General features: G+C 40.5%; 2 protein-coding genes across 3 annotated transcripts in view; one reads left to right on the forward strand and one right to left on the reverse strand.

Annotated features, from left to right (window-relative positions):
* ndufa8 (NADH:ubiquinone oxidoreductase subunit A8) overlaps nucleotides 1–8,249 on the reverse strand; it is an 11,483-nt gene extending 3,234 nt beyond the window's left edge. The window contains exons 1-3 of the mRNA XM_061966376.1: nucleotides 7,979–8,249; nucleotides 3,308–3,471; nucleotides 974–1,139 (exon numbers count right to left, since the gene is read on the reverse strand). Of these exons, the coding sequence (XP_061822360.1) occupies nucleotides 974–1,139; nucleotides 3,308–3,471; nucleotides 7,979–8,029 (381 nt within the window). The 5' untranslated portion in view covers nucleotides 8,030–8,249. The remainder of the gene's footprint in view (nucleotides 1–973; nucleotides 1,140–3,307; nucleotides 3,472–7,978) is intronic.
* A 349-nt stretch (nucleotides 8,250–8,598) lies between these two features.
* morn5 (MORN repeat containing 5) overlaps nucleotides 8,599–19,814 on the forward strand; it is a 60,177-nt gene continuing 48,961 nt past the window's right edge. The window contains exons 1-7 of one of the 2 annotated variants that reach the window (XM_061966375.2): nucleotides 8,599–8,638; nucleotides 8,738–8,815; nucleotides 8,896–8,927; nucleotides 12,126–12,215; nucleotides 12,277–12,424; nucleotides 17,867–17,978; nucleotides 18,049–18,180. In XM_061966375.2, coding sequence (XP_061822359.1) covers nucleotides 12,169–12,215; nucleotides 12,277–12,424; nucleotides 17,867–17,978; nucleotides 18,049–18,180 — 439 coding nt within the window. In that variant the 5' untranslated portion in view covers nucleotides 8,599–8,638; nucleotides 8,738–8,815; nucleotides 8,896–8,927; nucleotides 12,126–12,168. Of the gene's footprint in view, nucleotides 8,639–8,680; nucleotides 8,816–8,895; nucleotides 8,928–12,125; nucleotides 12,216–12,276; nucleotides 12,425–17,866; nucleotides 17,979–18,048; nucleotides 18,181–19,814 lie in introns of those variants that run through there. The other variant, XR_009815844.2, reaches the window with a different exon arrangement.

The raw sequence follows: 19,814 nt of genomic DNA on the forward strand, positions 1-19,814 counted from the left end.
GGAAGCGCTTCTTCTTCTACTGTAAGCAACCACCCGCCCGCGTAGAAGAAGAAAAAGCGCGCGGATATCACCGTACGTTTCATTTCCTTTGTGTGTTTACATCTGTAAAGACCACAAAATGGCTCCTACAAAGCGACAAGGATCCGGTTCATGAAAAGACGCAATCTCTCCATCCGCACACGGATTACTACCGTATTTCACAGCAACTGATATTCCTGTGAACCGCACTGTGGATACAACGGGAGCACGTACGGTGAATATTTGCACCACAGGGAATGAGAAGTCATCCTTCACTGTGGTTCTAGCTTGCCATGCTAATGGCCAGAAACTTCCACCCATGGTGATATTCAAAAGGAAGACCTTGCCAAAAGAGACCTTTCCAGCCGGCGTCATCATAAAAGCTAACTCGAAGGGATGGATGAAGAAAAGATGAGCGAGTGGTTAAGGTAAGTTTAAGTTTACGCGAAGAGGCCGGGTGGCTTTTTTCACGCAGCTCTGTCCATGTTGATATACGTATGTTTGTGATTGCACATTTGCGTACATTTTGGGAGTGAACAGAGTTGTTAGAACGCTGGTTTTTAATATATTATTAAAGTTTGACTGACCTATCTGACTGTTTTTTTGACATTCCTTTAGCGCAGTTAGATGCGGCTTACAACACCGGGCGGCTTATAGGTGGACAAAGTTTTGAAATATGCCGTTCATTGAAGGCGCAGCTTTTAACCCAGGGCGCCTTATGGTGCGGAAAATACGGTAATCAAGTAAAACACTTTATAGCCTCAATGCAGATTTTATAGAAAATAGTTACGAATACACAAAGATTGTTTTCTGCTTGCCATAGACTTCATTATTTAGTGTAATAAATGCACATTGAAATTGTACTTGTAACAAGTCAGCATGAATAAATATAAATATAAATATGAACATAAATATAAATATACATACAGTGGGCGTTGCACAACAAAAGACTGACCTTGGACAGCTCTCCGAGCTTGGGTCTCACCCAGTCCAGCTTGTCGAGGACGCAGCCGTCGAAGGCGTTCTGCTGCTTGCGACAATGGCGCATCTCGGCTAATTCGGAATAGTCCAGACAGGTCCAGTACTCGGTGAAGGACTCGGCGCAGTTCCCCTTGATTTGCCTGACAGCCACAATCACACCAGCTGAAGCGCCGTGATGGACATGTTCACAAACTATAACCACAACAACCGCAACCAGGAACGTATTGTTCAGATGACCTCATCCACAGTAATTGTGTCAGCTGGACCTGTTGGGGTCTGGGATAGGAACACTCCTTTTTAGTGAAGGCCACTTCGTTTTTAATGAGGGCCACATCGCAATTAGGGCTCAGATGGCCACATGAAAGACATGACAAGCCACGCAAAAACCATGTGACAAGACATCTTAAATAATGTTGAAAACCACATTCAATGACATGACATACCAATTTAAATGATGTGGCAGACATTTAAAAAAAAATGATGTGGCAGACCACATTGACTGAAGTGACAAGTCTCATAAAATCAGTGTTGCAGCCCACGTTCAATGACGTGGCGGGCCACATTGAATGATGTGGCACGCTACATTGAATGATGTGGCACGCTACATACAAATGATGTGGCAAGCAACCTTAACAGAGGTTGCAGACCACATTAAATGACGTGGCGTGCCACATACAAACGCTGTGGCAAGCCACATTCGATGACGTGACACATACAAATGTAGTGGCAAATCACATACAAATGATGTGGCAAGCCACTTTAAATGATGTGGCAGACTACATTCAATGACGAGGCGGGCCACCCAAAAATAATGTGACATGCCACCCTAAATGATGTCGAAAACCACATTCAATGATGTGACAGGCCACTTTTAATGATGTGGCAGGCAATTTTTTAAAATGATGTGGCAGACCACATTGACTGATGTGACAAGTCTCAGAAAATCAGTGTTGCAGCCCACATTCAATGACGTGGCGGGCCACATTGAATGATGTGGCACGCTACATACAAATGATGTGGCAAGCTACATACAAATGACCTTAACAGAGGTTGCAGACCACATTAAATGACGTGCCACATACAAATGACGTGGCAAGCCACATTAAACTCTGTTGCAGACCACATTCAATGACGTGGCGTGCCACATACAAATGATGTGGCAAGCCACATTCGATGACGTGACACATACAAATGTAGTGGCAAATCACATACAAATGATGTGGCAAGCCACTTTAAATGACGTGGAAGACTACATTCAATGACGAGGCGGGCCACCCAAAAATAATGTGACAAGCCACCCTAAATGATGTCGAAAACCACATTCAATGATGTGACAGGCCACTTTTAATGACGTGGCAGACAATTTTTAAAAATGACGTGGCAGACCACATTGACTGATGTGACAAGTCTCAGAAAATCAGTGTTGCAGCCCACGTTCAATGACGTGGCGGGCCACATTGAATGATGTGGCACGCTACATACAAATGATGTGGCAAGCAACCTTAACAGAGGTTGCAGACCACATTAAATGATGTGGCGGGCCACATACAAACGCTGTGGCAAGCCACATTCGATGACGTGACACATAAAAATTATGTGGCAAATCACATACAAATGATGTGGCAAGCCACTTTAAATGATGTGGCAGACTACAGTCAATGACATGGCGGGCCACACAAAAAAGATTTGGCAAGCCAGATACAAATGAAGTGTTAAGCCACCCTAAATGACGTGGCAGACAACATTCAATGATGTGACAGGCCACTTTTAATGACGTGGCAAACAATTTTTAAAAATGACGTGGCAGACCACATTGACTGATGTGACAAGTCTCAGAAAATCAGTGTTGCAGCCCACATTCAATGACGTGATGGGCCACATACAAACGCTGTGGCAAGCCACATTCGATGACGTGACACATAAAAATTATGTGGCAAATCACATACAAATGATGTGGCAAGCCACTTTAAATGATGTGGCAGACTACAGTCAATGACATGGCGGGCCACACAAAAAGGATTTGGCAAGCCAGATACAAATGAAGCGTTAAGCCACCCTAAATGATGTGGCAGACTACATTCAATGATGTGGCGGGCCACTTAAAAATCATGTGACAAGCCAGATACAAATGACGTTGCAGACCACATTCAATGACGTGGCAGGCCACATGAATGATGTGACAAGCCACAAAAAAAATAATATTGCAGACTACATTTAATGATGTGGAAGACCACATTCAATGACGTGGCGGCCCAGATCTGCCTTGAGTTGGACACTGAAAGAAGGTCAACATAGGTAAGTGTGGTACCTGAAGAAGTTGAGCGCACACGCGGTGACTTTCCTCCCTTCTTCCAGACACTTGCGGGGGTCCTTTTCCTCCCAGCGACAGAGCATGAACTCCTTGCTGGGCTTGTCACACTGCGATCCAAAGTGGTGAGCCGCCGCTTTGAGCACCGCCGAGGACACGTTGACCTGGAGACAACATCAACAATCTATAAGCTACTTCCTTAGGTACACCTGTACTAGGGGTGTCATTAGGGCTGGGCCAACAAAACGATATCAATATAAAGTTAAAAAAGTTAAAGTACCAATGATTGTCACACACACACTAGGTGTGGCGAAATTATTCTCTGCATTTGACCCATCACCCTTGATCACCTCCTAGGAGGTGAGGGGAGCAGTGGGCAGCAGCGGTGGCCGCGCCCGGGAATCATTTTTGGTGATTTAACCCCCAATTCCGACCCTTATATGTATCTAGGGCTGCAATTAACAACTAATTTGATAATCGATTAATCTGTCGATTATTACTTTGATTAATCGATTAATAATCGGATAAAAGAGACAAACTACATTTCTATCCTTTCCAGTATTTTATTGAAAAAAAAACAGCATACTAGCACCATACTTATTTTGATTATTGTTTCTCAGCTGTTTGTAAATGTTGCAGTTTATAAATAAAGGTTTATATTAAAAAAAAAAATTTGCGCATGTGCATAGCATAGATCCAACGAATCGATAACTAAATTAATCGACAATTATTTTTATAATTGATTTGAATCAATTTGTTGTTGCAGCCCTAGTCGGGAGCCAGGGTGGACCACTCATCTGTGCATCAGTTGGGGACGTCTCTGTGCTGCTGACCTGTCTCCACTCAAGATGATCTCCTGCTGGCCCCACTATGGACTGGACTCTCACACTATTATGTTAGATCCACTATGGACTGGACTCTCACTATTATGTTAGATCCACTATGGACTGGACTCTCACTATTATGTTAGATCCACTATGGACTGGACTCACACTATTATGTTAGATCCACTATGGACTGGACTCTCACGCTATTATGTTAGATCCACTATGGACTGGACTCTCACTATTATGTTAGATCCACTATGGACTGGACTCTCACTATTATGTTAGATCCACTATGGACTGGACTCACACTATTATGTTAGATCCACTATGGACTGGACTCTCACACTATTATGTTAGATCCACTATGGACTGGACTCTCACTATTATGTTAGATCCACTATGGACTGGACTCTCACACTATTATGTTAGATCCACTATGGACTGGACTCTCACTATTATGTTAGATCCACTATGGACTGGACTCTCACTATTATGTTAGATCCACTATGGACTGGACTCTCACTATTATGTTAGATCCACTATGGACTGGACTCACACTATTATGTTAGATCCACTATGGACTGGACTCTCACTATTATGTTAGATCCACTATGGACTGGACTCTCACTATTATGTTAGATCCACTATGGACTGGACTCTCACTATTATGTTAGATCCACTATGGACTGGACTCTCACTATTATGTTAGATCCACTATGGACTGGACTCACACTATTATGTTAGATCCACTATGGACTGGACTCTCACTATTATGTTAGATCCACTATGGACTGGACTCTCACTATTATGTTAGATCCACTATGGACTGGACTCACACTATTATGTTAGATCCACTATGGACTGGACTCTCACTATTATGTTAGATCCACTATGGACTGGACTCTCACTATTATGTTAGATCCACTATGGACTGGACTCACACTATTATGTTAGATCCACTATGGACTGGACTCTCACTATTATGTTAGATCCACATACCTGCCAACTTTTGAAATCAGAAAAACCTAGTAACCAGGGTCCAGGGGCCGCAGGCCCCGTTAGGTCCAGGACAACGACGCAAAATGATTGATTGCATTCAGACAGGTTAAAATGTTGCTAAAACCATCACTTTTCTATCAGTCACAGTGACTTTTCAAAACAAAAATATTACAGCAAAAATCATATGGGTTGATTGACATGTTTATTCTGTAAGCTAACTTCAATAGTTTGAAATTATTTTGACAGTTAATGCCAGTTATCCTGTCAACCTTTCACAAGACTTCAATTTGTTCATTGAACGTATAAACACTTTTTACAGTAAACAAATGGTAAAACAGTACTAAACAATTCCATTAAAAAAAAAATTGGTGTCATTATTAACTTTCTGTCCAAGCTTGTATAATCTACTGCCTTGTTTAATTGTAAAAAATATTCTGTGCCTAAACTTCACATTTCTATCACAATTATCATACTGTAAACATGGTAAGCTAACTTCATTAAAATTAATAGTCCTGTCAATAGCATGGAATTACAATTCAAATGTAGTTTTTTTGTAAGCCTTTCAAAAGAATTCAAAATATGAAAAATGAATGAAAATGAATTGAAGCCATCAGACACTTGAAAAGTGGCACATCACATCTCTAATGTAATCATTTGAACTTTTCAACAGAAATAGCACTGCAAAAATATTAAGGACATACTTCTGTATTTTGGTAGTTATGCTGTCAACATTTAACATTTCGTCAACTTGGACTTGAAAGCATAAATAGTATAAACACTTTTAACAGTATAACAGTACTAAACAATTCCAATACATAACATTGGTGTCATTACCTTTTTGTGGCTAAAATCCAAATTGTATCGCTAGCAACGGCATTAGACTTGTGTTTTTTTGTCCCAACGTGGTCTTTTACATGGCTAATTCCTCCGTGTCCGATCGAAAAATCTTGTCTGCACAAGGTGCAATTCGCGTAGTTTTCACCCTTTTTGGAACGGATAATTATTCCCGGATAGGCTTTTGAATATTCTTCACGGAATGACTGCAGTTTTCTTTTCGGTTTAAGACTCGTTTGCGATTTTTCTCCGGTCGATTCCATGATCGTTCGCTCGTTTGGAAACAATGGCAACTGGTGCCTCGTGCTTGGCAGCGGTGCTATAAATAGCCTCGCACATGGCATTCGGAATGGCTCGATAGGAAGTTACGGGAAGCAGTGTCGATTGTCATTGTTGTTACGGGATTTCGTGGATAAAACTTAAAAAAAAAAAAAAAATTTAATTAATGAAAAACCGTATTTTTTATCACTGCAACCGTAACCCGGAATAGGTTGATGAAAACCGTATTAATTACGGGAAAGCCGGAGTAGTTGGCAGGTATGGATCCACTATGGACTGGACTCTCACACTATTATGTTAGATCCACTATGGACTGGACTCTCACACTATTATGTTAGATCCACTATGGACTGGACTCTCACTATTATGTTAGATCCACTATGGACTGGACTCTCACTATTATGTTAGATCCACTATGGACTGGACTCTCACACCATTATGTTAGATCCACTATGGACTGGACTCTCACTATTATGTTAGATCCACTATGGACTGGACTCTCACTATTATGTTAGATCCACTATGGACTGGACTCTCACACTATTATGTTAGATCCACTATGGACTGGACTCTCACTATTATGTTAGATCCACTATGGACTGGACTTTCACACTATTATGTTAGATCCACTATGGACTGGACTCTCACTATTATGTTAGATCCACTATGGACTGGACTCTCACTATTATGTTAGATCCACTATGGACTGGACTCTCACTCTATTATGTTAGATCCACTATGGACTGGACTCTCACTATTATGTTAGATCCACTATGGACTGGACTCTCACACTATTATGTTAGATCCACTATGGACTGGACTCTCACACTATTATGTTAGATCCACTATGGACTGGACTCTTACACTATTATGTTAGATCCACTATGGACTGGACTCTCACACTATTATGTTAGATCCACTATGGACTGGACTCTCACACTATTATGTTAGATCCACTATGGACTGGACTCTCACACTATTATGTTAGATCCACTATGGACTGGACTCTCACTATTATGTTAGATCCACTATGTGGGCTATACCGAGGATGTCGTTGTGGCTTGTGCAGCCCTTTGAGACACTTGTGATTTAGGGCTATATAAATAAACATTGATTGATTGATTGATTGACTATGGACTGGACTCTCACACTATTATGTTAGATCCACTATGGACTGGACTCTCACACTATTATGTTAGATCCACTATGGACTGGACTCTCACTATTATGTTAGATCCACTATGGACTGGACTCTCACACTATTATGTTAGATCCACTATGGACTGGACTCTCACACCATTATGTTAGATCCACTATGGACTGGACTCTCACTATTATGTTAGATCCACTATGGACTGGACTCTCACTATTATGTTAGATCCACTATGGACTGGACTCTCACACGATTATGTTAGATCCACTATGGACTGGACTCTCACTATTATGTTAGATCCACTATGGACTGGACTCTCACACTATTATGTTAGATCCACTATGGACTGGACTCTCACACTATTATGTTAGATCCACTATGGACTGGACTCTCACTATTATGTTAGATCCACTATGGACTGGACTCTCACTATTATGTTAGATCCACTATGGACTGGACTCTCACACTATTATGTTAGATCCACTATGGACTGGACTCTCACACTATTATCCTGTTAGCCTCACAGCTAACTCGCGAGCTAGCCGTCCCCGCTAATTTCCCATGCAAATATCAGCTCACCTCGTCCACATTCAGCTCCTGGAAGGCGGGGACCTCGGGCGTTGATGGCATTGCTGCATGTGTGTGTAAACAACACACAAACAGACGGAAAACGCCAGATAAACTTTGAAGGTCTTCTCGTCGAGGGGCGACGAGGCAGAGAAGAAGGTCAGTTCAAACACGGCCCGATCCGTTTGCGCATGCGCCAAATGTCAGTGACTTCCGGTCCCGAGTAGACGGCTGTTTATCCAAAATGTAGGCGTTTTACTCTTTTTTTTTTTTTTTTTTTTTAAACAACTGTAACCTATTTTTATGGACTTGCCTCTTTGTGATGTTAAGTTCCTGTTTGTTTGTTTGTTTGTTTTCAAAACCCCGCTCCACCACAATGTGTCACCACTTCCGCTCTTAGCGCCTTCAAAATAAGAGCTGAAGGCATATACTGTACAACAGCTTATAACAGGAACTTAACATCACAAAGAGGCAAGTCCATAAAAATAGGTTACATAACGTTGAACTAAATTTAAAAACAATAACTTGTCCATCCACATTATTCATCATTTAAATTTGACGCTTTCCTCCGTTGGCTGTCAACGAGTCATCATCTTCCGACGTCATCTCGTGCTGATGACGTCAGAAGCAAGCGACCCAATCAACAGAACCCGCATGCGCACTAGTTGTAGGGTAAAGTATAAATAGTTTATACGTTCAGATTTTTTTTTTTTTTTTTTTTTTTAGTTATCACACACAAAGTGACTAAATGATGTGTGTCTTTAACACAAGTTGGCTAAATCGTGTCGTTTCGCGTCGGTTGCCGCGTTGCCATGGTAACTGTACACAATTGAATGCTGCTTTTTGGAGGTAAGTAATGCTCAGTGACGAATAACATCAGAAGACAGCTCATTTGTTTATATTAATTTGTTGTCTTTGTGTTTTCTTAGTGCCCACGGCTTCCGACTTTATACAGATACAGGTATATAACACTGACAAACTTCAAACTTTCCGAGAAAACATATCAAATGAATTCTACTGAATTGTATCAATTTAAGTGGACCCCGACTGAAACAAGTTGAAAAACTTATTCGGGTGTTACCATTTAGTGGTCAATTGTACGGAATATGTACTTCACTGCAATCTACTAATAAAAGTTTCAATCAAACAATCAATCAAAAACCTAGGGTTTGGGGGCAATTTTGTCCCAACAACAGGGAAAATAGGCGGAAGTGGATGCTGCCTGAACCAATCAGAGGCCACAATACTGAACTGTGCGCTCTGATTGGTTTAGCCTCATCTAGTGGCCGCTACTACTGTAGCATATATTTACAGTTCATTTAGTCATTTTTATTCTTAAAAACGTTAAATTCAGGCCAACATTAGCATGCTAACTTTTTTAGCCACCTAAGAATTCTATGGTACTTGACACATGTTAACTTTTAGCATGCTAATGTTAACATTCTAACATGCTAACTTTTTTCACCAACGTTACAGCCAAACATGCTAACTTTTAGCATGTTTACGTTAGCGCTGTAGCATATTGAAATTAGCATGCTAAATTTTTTTAGCCGATTTTGCAGCCAAACACCTCCGAGTCATGTAACCTGGTACTAGACACATGCTAACTCTTAGCATGTTAATGTTAGCATGCTAGTACGCCAAAATTAGTACGCCAACTTTTTTAGCCAATTGTCAGCCAAACACCCAGCGTTATATGACTTGGCGCTTGAACCATGTTAACTGTTAGCATGCTAATGTTAACATTCTAACATGCTAACTTTTTTCACCAACGTTACAGCCAAACATGTCAGGTACTTGACACATGCTAACTTTTAGCATGTTTACGTTCGCGCTGTAGCATATTGACATTAGCATGCTAAATTTTTTAGCCGATTTTGCAGCCAAACACCTCCGAGTCATGTACCCTGGTACTAGACACATGCTAACTCTTAGCATGTTAATGTTAGCAAAACAAAATTAGTATGCTAAATTTTTTAGCCAATTGTCAGCCAAACACCCCAGCGTTATGTGACTTGGCGCTTGAACCATGTTAACTGCTAATGTTAACATTCTAGCATGCTAACATTTTTCGCCAAAGTTACAGCCAAACACTTCAGAGACGTATAACATTGTACTTGACACATGCTAACTGTTAGCATTTTAGCATTAACATTGTACCATATTAACATCAGCATGCTAACTTTTTTAGCCAATTTTACATGTTAACTTTTAGCATGCTAATGTTAACATTCTAACATGCTAACTTTTTTCGCCAACGTTACAGCCAAACACGTCAGTCATATACCATGGTACTTGACACATGCTAACTTTTAGCATGTTAATGTTAGCACTGTAGCATATTGACATTAGCATGCTAACTTTGTTAGCCAATTTTGCAGCCAAACACCTCAGAGTCATGTAACCAGGTACTAGACCCATGCTAACTTTTAGCATGTTAATGTTAGCATGCCAGCACGCCAACATTAGTATGCTAACTTTTTTAGTCAATCGTCAGCCAAACACCCCAGCGTTATATGACTTGGCGCTTGAACCATGTTAACTGTTAGCATGCTAATGTTAACATTCTAGCATGCTAACATTTTTCGCCAACGTTACAGCCAAACAATTCAGAGTCGTATAACATTGTACTTGACACATGCTAACTGTTAGCATTTTAATGTTAACATTATACCATATAAACATTAGCATGCTAACTTTTTTGGGGGCCAATTTTGCAGCCAAACACCCCAGAGTCATAACATGGTACTTGACACATGCTAACTGTTAGCATTTTAATGTTAGCATTGTAGCATATTAACATTAGCATGCTAACCTTTTTAGCCAGTTTTGCAGCCAAACATCTCAGAGTCATATAACAGGGTACTTGACACATGCTAACTTTTAGCATGTTCGCTTTAAGTATTGTAGCATATTAACATTAGCATGCTAACTTTTTTTCCAATTTTCAGCCAAACACTTTAGAGTCATACGACTTGGTACTTGACACATGTTAACTGTTAACTGTAAACATGCTAACGTTAACATTCCAGCATTCTAACTTTTTCGCCAACGTTACAGCCAAACACGTCAGAGTCATATAACACGTTACTCGACACATGCTAACGGTTTGCATGTTTACGTTAGCATTGTAGCATAATAACATTAGCATGCTAACTTTGTTTAGCCAACATTACAGCCGAACACCTAAGATACATACAACATTGTACTTGACACATGCTAACTGTTAGCATGTTTATGTTAGCATTGTAGCATATTAACATTAGCATGCTAACTTTTTTTTGTTGCCAATTTTGCCGCCAAACACCTCAGAGTCATAACATGGTACTTGACACATGCTAACTGTTAGCATGTTAATGTTAGCATTGTAGCATATTAACATTAGCATGCTAACTTTTTTTAGCCAGTTTTGCAGCCAAACACCTCAGAGTCATATAACAGGATACTTGACACACGCTAACTATTAGCATGTTTGCATTAGCATTGTAGCATGCTAACTTTTTTCCCCCAATTTTCAGCCAAACACTTAAGAGTTATACGACTTGGTACTTGACACATGATAACTGTTAACATACTAACGTCAACATTCTAGCATTCCAACTTTTTCGCCAACGGTTACTCGACACTCGCTAACTGTTAGCATGTTTACGTTAGCATTGTAGCATATTAACATTGGCATGCTAACTTTTTTTTTGTGCCAATTTTGCAGCCAAACACCTCAGAGTCATAACATGGTACTTGACACATGCTAACTGTTAGCATATTAACATTAGCAAGTTTACATTTTTGGCCAATTTTGCAGCCAAACACCTCTGCTGTGTAACTTGGTACTTGATTCAACATACTAACAACTTTTTATTTTTAGCTAATTTTACTTGCATACTCTTTATAGTCATATGACTTGGTACATGACAAATTCTAACTGTTAGCATGCTAACGATAGCATTTAAGTCCGACCTGCTCGTTTCAGCATTTCACACGCAATTTCTCCCAAAATTGCATATGCAATTTTTTGGTGTAATGTTCTTATTTTTGTCTTCACGCACATTTCAGTAGTTTCAACAAATGCATTGACACATTTTTCAACATGTTCATCAAAAAAGAGGTTTGTGTTTAACCATGCTGACTTAAAAGTATTTGTTGCTGTTTTTATTGCCAGGCGTCTACTTGCTGACCAGCGGGGTTACAACTCAAGACTCAAAATGGAGCTGACAGGAAGCAGTTACAAGGGGACGACGCTAAATCGCAGGCGAGTAAAGGCTATCACAACAATGATGCACACGTCAAAGTGGGATTTGTTCAATCCTCAGGATGGAGGGAGAAGGGGAGTACACCTTCCCCTCGCAGACCAAGTACATCGGGGAGATGAAAGACGGGATGTTCCACGGCACAGGGGTGCTCCACTTCCTGAATGGAAGCAAGTACGAGGCCACCTGGGAGAATGGCATCGCGATACAGGTGTGTGTGTGTGGGAGTACTTAATACATCTGGCCCCTGTTAAAGCAATCACTCACTATTCTTCGTCGACTTCTTAGGTTTCACTTAAGCCTTTTCCTTTTGTAAAGACCTACCTCTCAATCACTGCAATGATTCCGGCTAACCTCAGAGGAAAAAGCTCCCAACTCCGCCGCTTCCAGTCTGTGGAACGCTCTCCCTGACCACCTGAGGGCACCACAGACTGTAAATGCTTTTACAAAAGGCTTGAAACCCCCTCTTCTTAAAAAAGCCTTTTTTTTTTAGATATATGTGTGCTAGTTCTAGCTATAAGGCTGTTCTAGTTTTTATTTTTATTTTCAACAATTTATTTTACTTGTTGTTTATTAAATACACTGTAGCACTTTGAGGTTGTTGGCTCAAAGTAAAGTGCTTTTACAAATAAAATCTATTATTATTATTATTATTTTAAAACCGCGCCAATTATGAACTGTGACTCAACAGAGCCAAAACTCGCGCAATCTTGCTATTCGCTATGCCGACCAATGGCATGCTGTGATCACTTGTTGCTAGGCAGAACTCACAGGGCATTGAATGCGAACTGCCCCATGGAGGACAATTTGCAAGCAAGGGAGATTTTTAGTCTGATTTAGGCCTGAAAGTTTTTTTTGTTTTTATTTATTAAAAATATAATTTGTTTTGTCGCTTGTGATAGGCTGTTTTTTTATTGATTTGATTAGCACAAAGGGGTAATAATAATAAAACGTAGTAATAAATACATTATTAAATTATTAATAATGTATTATTGTAATTATTAAATAAATTAAATTTATTAATTAATAAATAATAAAACGTTAGTAACAAACACCGTAATAAATTAGCTGCACAAATGTAGCACAAAAAAATGTGGACAAGTTTGGGCAGATTTTGACAAGGTGGATGACATCATTCGCCGGAAAATGTACAAAGCCCAAAAGCAGTGAAGTTGTCAGGTCGTGTAAATGGTAAATAAAAAGAGAATACAACAAATCCTTTTCAACTTATATTCAATTGAATAGACTGCAAAGACAAGATATTTCATGTTCGCACTGACAAACTTTGTTATTGTTTGCAAATATTAGCTCATTTGGAATTTGATGCCTGCGACATGTTTCAAAAAAGCTGGCACAAGTGGCAAAAAAAAGAGTGAGGAAGTTGAGGAATGCTCATCAAAGACTTATTTGGAACATCCCACAGGTGAACAGGCTAATTGGGAACAGGTGGGTGCCATGATTGGGAATAAAAGTAGTTTCCATGAAATGCTCAGTCATTCACAAACAAGGACGGGGCGAGGGTCACCAACTTTGTCAACAAATGCCTGAGCAAATTGTTTAACATGATATTACGCACCTTGAGTCCCTCAGGCGGTACTGCATCAAAAAAGCCACATAAAAAAAAAAACACTTGAGAAAACCACTGTCAGTAACTACAGTCGGTCGCTACATCTGTAAGTGCAAGTTAAAACTCTACTATGCAAAGCCAAAGCCATTTATCAACAACACCCAGAAACGCTTCGCTGGGCCCGAGCTCATCTAAGATGAACTGATGCAAAGTGGAAAAGTGTTCTGTGGTCTGACGAGTCCACATTTCAAATTGTTTTTGGAAACTGTGGACCAAAGAGGAAAAGAAGCATGGGGACTGTTCTAGGGTGAAAGTGTAAAAGTCAGCATGTGTGATGGTATGGGGGTGTATTAGTGGCCAAGACATGGGTAACTTACACATCTGTGAAGGCACCATTAATGCTGAAAGGTACATACAGCTTTTGGAGCAACATATGTTGCCATCCAAGCAACGTTATCATGGACGCCCCTGCTTATTTCAGCAAGACGATGCCAAGCCAGGAGTTACAACAGCGTGGCTTCATTGTAAAAGAGTGTGGGTACTAGACTGGCCTGCCTGTAGTCCAGACATTAAAAATGTGTGAAGGCTAAAATATGACAAGGGAGACTGTTGAACAACTTAAGCTGTACATCAGTGGTCCCCAACCACCGGGCCGCGGCCCGGTACTGGTCCGTTGATCGATTGGTACCGGGCCGCACAAGAAATAAAAAATAATTAATTTTTTATTTAATTAAATCAACATAAAAACACAAGATACACTTACAATTAGTGCACCAACCCAAAAAAACGCCCTCCCCCATTTACACTCATTCGCACAAAAGGGTTGTTTCTTTCTGTTATTAATATTCTGGTAGGTTCCTACATTATATATCAATATACCGTATTTTCCGCACTATAAGGCGCACCGGATTATTAGCCGCACCTTCTATGAATTACATATTTCATAATTTTGTCCACCAATAAGCCGCCCCGGACTATAAGCCGCGCCTACGCTGCGCTAAAGTGAATGTCAAAAAAACGCTGCGCTAAAGTGAATGTCAAAAAAACAGTCAGATAGTTCAGTCAAACTTTAATAATATATTGAAAACCAGCGTTCTAACAACTCTGTCCCAAAATGTACGCAAATGTGCAATCACAAACATAGTAAAATTCAAAATGGTGTAGAGCAATAAATAGCAACATAATGTTGCTCGAACGTTAATGTCACAACACACAAAATAAACATAGCGCTCACCTTCTGAAGTTATTCTTCATTCGTAAATCCTTCGAATTCTTCGTCTTCGGTGTCCGAATTGAAAAGTTGCGCAAGCGTGGGATCCAAAAATGGCCGGCTCCGCCTCGTCGAAGTCATCGGATTCAGTGTCGCTGTTGTTGTCCAGCAGTTCTGTGAATCCTGCCTTCCGGAAAGCTCGGACCACAGTTGTGACCGAAATATCTGCCCAGGCATTTACGATCCACTGGCAGATGTTGGCGTATGTCGACCGGCGCTATCTGCCCGTCTTAGTGAAGGTGTGTTCGCCTTCGGAGCTGTGTGAAAAAAGCCACCCGGCCTCTTCGCGTAAACTTCCCTTAACCACTCGCTCATCTTTTCTTCATCCATCCATCCCTTCGAGTTAGCTTTTATGATGACGCCGGCTGGAAAGGTCTCTTTTGGCAAGGTCTTCCTTTTGAATATCACCCTGGGTGGAAGTTAGCATGGCAAGCTAGAACCACAGTGAAGGATGACTTCTCATTCCCTGTGGTGCGAATATTCACCGTACGTGCTCCCGTTCCACAGTGCAGTTCACAGGAATATCAGTTGCTGTGAAATACGGTAGTAATCCGTGTGCGGATGGAGAGATTGCGTCTTTTTATGAACCGGATCCTTGTCCTTTGTAGGAGCCATTTTGTGGTCTTTACAGATGTAAACAGGAAATGAAACGTACGGTGATATCCGCGCGTTTTTTCTTCTTCTTCCGGGGGCGGGTGAAGCGCTTCCTGTTCTATGGGGGCGGGTGCTTTCCTTGGCGGTTGCTTGCGTAGAAGAAGAAGCGCTTCCTGTTCTACCGGGAAAAAAGATGGCGGCTGTTTACCGAAGTTGCGAGACCGAAACTTTATGAAAATGAATCGTAATAAAGCGCACCGGGTTATAAGGCGCACTGTCAGCTTTTGAGAAAAACTGTGGTTTTTAGGTGCGCCTTATAGTGCGGAAAATACGGTACAGGTAAAAGCCAGTAAATTAGAATATTTTGAAAAACTTGATTTATTTCAGTAATTGCATTCAAAAGGTGTAACTTGTACATTATATTTATTCATTGCACACAGACTGATGCATTCAAATGTTTATTTCATTTAATTTTGATGATTTGAAGTGGCAACAAATGAAAATCCAAAATTCCGTGTGTCACAAAATTAGAATATTACTTAAGGCTAATACAAAAAAGGGATTTTTAGAAATGTTGGCCAACTGAAAAGTATGAAAATGAAAAATATGAGCATGTACAATACTCAATACTTGGTTGGAGCTCCTTTTGCCTCAATTACTGCGTTAATGCGGCGTGGCATGGAGTCGATGAGTTTCTGGCACTGCTCAGGTGTTATGAGAGCCCAGGTTGCTCTGATAGTGGCCTTCAACTCTTCTGCGTTTTTGGGTCTGGCATTCTGCATCTTCCTTTTCACAATACCCCACAGATTTTCTATGGGGCTAAGGTCAGGGGAGTTGGCGGGCCAATTTAGAACAGAAATACCATGGTCCGTAAACCAGGCACGGGTAGATTTTGCGCTGTGTGCAGGCGCCAAGTCCTGTTGGAACTTGAAATCTCCATCTCCATAGAGCAGGTCAGCAGCAGGAAGCATGAAGTGCTCTAAAACTTGCTGGTAGACGGCTGCGTTGACCCTGGATCTCAGGAAACAGAGTGGACCGACACCAGCAGATGACATGGCACCCCAAACCATCACTGATGGTGGAAACTTTACACTAGACTTCAGGCAACGTGGATCCTGTGCCTCTCCTGTCTTCCTCTAGACTCTGGGACCTGGATTTCCAAAGGAAATGCAAAATTTGCTTTCGTCAGAAAACATGACTTTGGACCACTCGGCAGCAGTCCAGCTCTTTTTTTCCTTAGCCCAGGTGAGACGCTTTTCGCGCTGTTTCGTGGTCAACAGTGGCTTGACACGAGGTATGCGGCAGTTGAAACCCATGTCTTTCAAGCGTCTCTTGGTGGTGGATCTTGAAGCACTGACTCCAGCAGCTGTCCACTCCTTCTGAATCTCCCCCACATTTTTGAATGGGTTTTTTTTCACAATCTTGACCAGGGCGCGGTGATCCCTATCGCTTGTACACTTTTTCTGACCACAGTTTTTCCTTCCCTTTGCCTCTCCATTAATGTGTTTGGACACAGAGCTCTGAGAACAGCCAGCCTCTTCAGCAATAACCTTTTGTGTCTTTCCCTCCTTGTGCAATGTGTCGATGGTTGCCTTTTGGACAGCTGTCAAATCTGAAGTCTTCCCCATGTTTGTGTAGGCTTCAGAACTGGACTGAGAGACCATTTAAAGCCCTTTGCAGGTGTTTTGAGTTAATCAGCTGATTAGTTTGTGGCACCAGGTGTCTTCAAAATGTAACCCTTACACAATATTCTAATTTTGTGACACACGGAATTTTGGATTTTCATTTGTTGCCACTTCAAATCATCAAAATGAAATGAAATAAACATTTGAATGCATCAGTCTGTGTGCAATGAATAAATATAATGTACAAGTTACACCTTTTGAATGCAATTACTGAAATAAATCAAGTTTTTCAAAATATTCTAATTTACTGGCTTTTACCTGTATATCAATACAGTCTGCAGGGATACAGTCCGTAAGCACGCATGATTGTATTTTTTTAATGACAAAATAAATAAATAAACCCCCCACCCCCCGGTCCGTGGGACTATATTTCAAGCAGTTCCAAAAAGGTGGGGGACCACTGCTGTACATCAAGCAAGAATGGGAAAGAATTCCACTTCAAAAATGTGTCTCCTCAGTTCCCAAACCTTTACTGAGTGTTGTTAAAAGGAAAGGCCATGTAACACCAGACAATAATCCTCATCCTCTCAACAAAAGGGCTCGTTCACCTTCGCTGACGGCCTGCCCTACCAGGAGAAGGACTGGGACTACTGTGACGGCCAGGACCGACGCTTCTACACGGAGCGATGCCACGGACTCCGACCCGCAGGTCGCCGTCGTCAAACCATGTCGGCGAGTCCGACTTGATGACTGTAGTCACCTTGATTGTGCCGATTCAGGTGAATCCCAGCTCACAGACCTGCATCCGCCGCGCGACATTCCTGGCGGCTGCTACGACTGCGGGGACGGTTTCTACGAGCCCACCACCAGGACCATCACCTCCTACGACGGGACCTTCCTCAGAATGGCAGGTGAGATAAGACGTGTTGATATCTCCACTCCATCATGTCAAAATGTTCAACTCATTCGCCAGGAATTTTCCTACATCTTAACCATAGGGCAGGGGCCCACTGCTGGACTGCAAGCGTTTTTGCCATTAAAAAAACAGCTAGATCTGAGGTTGATCTAGAGATGTAAGCGTTTAAAAAAACAACTTATGTTTATGACTGAGACCCTTTTGGGTCCCTGAAAACAAACTTGAGGGGAGCCCTAAAGGTTTTTAAAAAAAAACTATATACTGTATTGGTTTTGAAAAAGGAAAAATATCAAAATGGCCCCCGCATATTTTTACTTTTCCGTGTTCGGCCCTCCGTGGACAACATTTGGACACCCCTGACTTAAAGTCATATTTCTTAATGTGATTCCCACGAATGACAACAACAATAAAAATAATGAAATAATAATACTTGAAATATAAAATAAAAACTGATGAAAAACAAATTGACATGCAATTATGTGTTGCTAAAATAAACAAACAAATTAGTCATTAATGAGTGTCTTAACTAAAAAGTCACTAAAATCAAAGTGCAAATAAAAAAACATCTAGTCATAATTTTTGCACTTAGGAATACATTATAAATATAAAGTATTTTCGATAAACATAAATGTTATCATTTCTTAAATTAGAAAATATTTAAAATTGCTTTCCTTGACCAACACATACAAATAAATTATTAATTATTAATTAATTATTTAATATTTATTTATTTATTTTATTTAATTTTCATGTTATTTCTTTTATCAAATAGAACTAAAATAATATTACAGAAATTGTAAAATATAATTAAACCATAGAGGTGTCATAAAAATAATGAAATCGTAATTGTCAATATAATAAAAAGATCATATGTATTAGTATTAGTATTTTGTTTATATTAATGTGATTCCCACAAATGACAACAACAACAACGCGTAATTGTCATAAAAATAATGAAATAATCCATCCATCCATTTTCTACCGCTTATTCCCTTTGGGGTCGCGGGGGGCGCTGGAGCCTATCTCAGCTACAATCGGGCGGAAGGCGGGGTACACCCTGGACAAGTCGCCACCTCATCGCAGGGCCAACACAGATAGACAGACAACATTCACACTCACATCCACACACTAGGGCCAATTTAGTGTTGCCAATCAACTTATCCCCAGGTGCATGTCTTTGGAAGTGGGAGGAAGCCGGAGTACCCGGAGGGAACCCACGCAGTCACGGGGAGAACATGCAAACTCCACACAGAAAGATCCCGAGCCCGGGATTGAACCCAAGACTACTCAGGACCTTCGTATTGTGAGGCAGATGCACTAACCCCTCTGCCACCGTGAAGCCCATAATGAAATAATAATACTTGAAATATAAAATAAAAACTGATGAAAAACAAATTGACATGCAATTATGTGTTGCTAAAATAAACAAACAAATTAGTCATAAATAAGTGTCTTAACTAAACTGTCACTAAAATCAAAGTGCAAATAAAAAAAAAATCTGAACCACTTTAGTCATAATTTTTTCACTTAGGAATGTATTATTAAAATTTTTTATTATTTCTTAAATTACAAAATATTTAAAATTGCTCTCCTTGACCAACACATACAAATAAAAAAATTGTGTGTGTA

This window comes from Nerophis lumbriciformis, linkage group LG11, assembly GCF_033978685.3.
Source record: "Nerophis lumbriciformis linkage group LG11, RoL_Nlum_v2.1, whole genome shotgun sequence".
NCBI classification, from domain to species: domain Eukaryota; kingdom Metazoa; phylum Chordata; class Actinopteri; order Syngnathiformes; family Syngnathidae; genus Nerophis; species Nerophis lumbriciformis.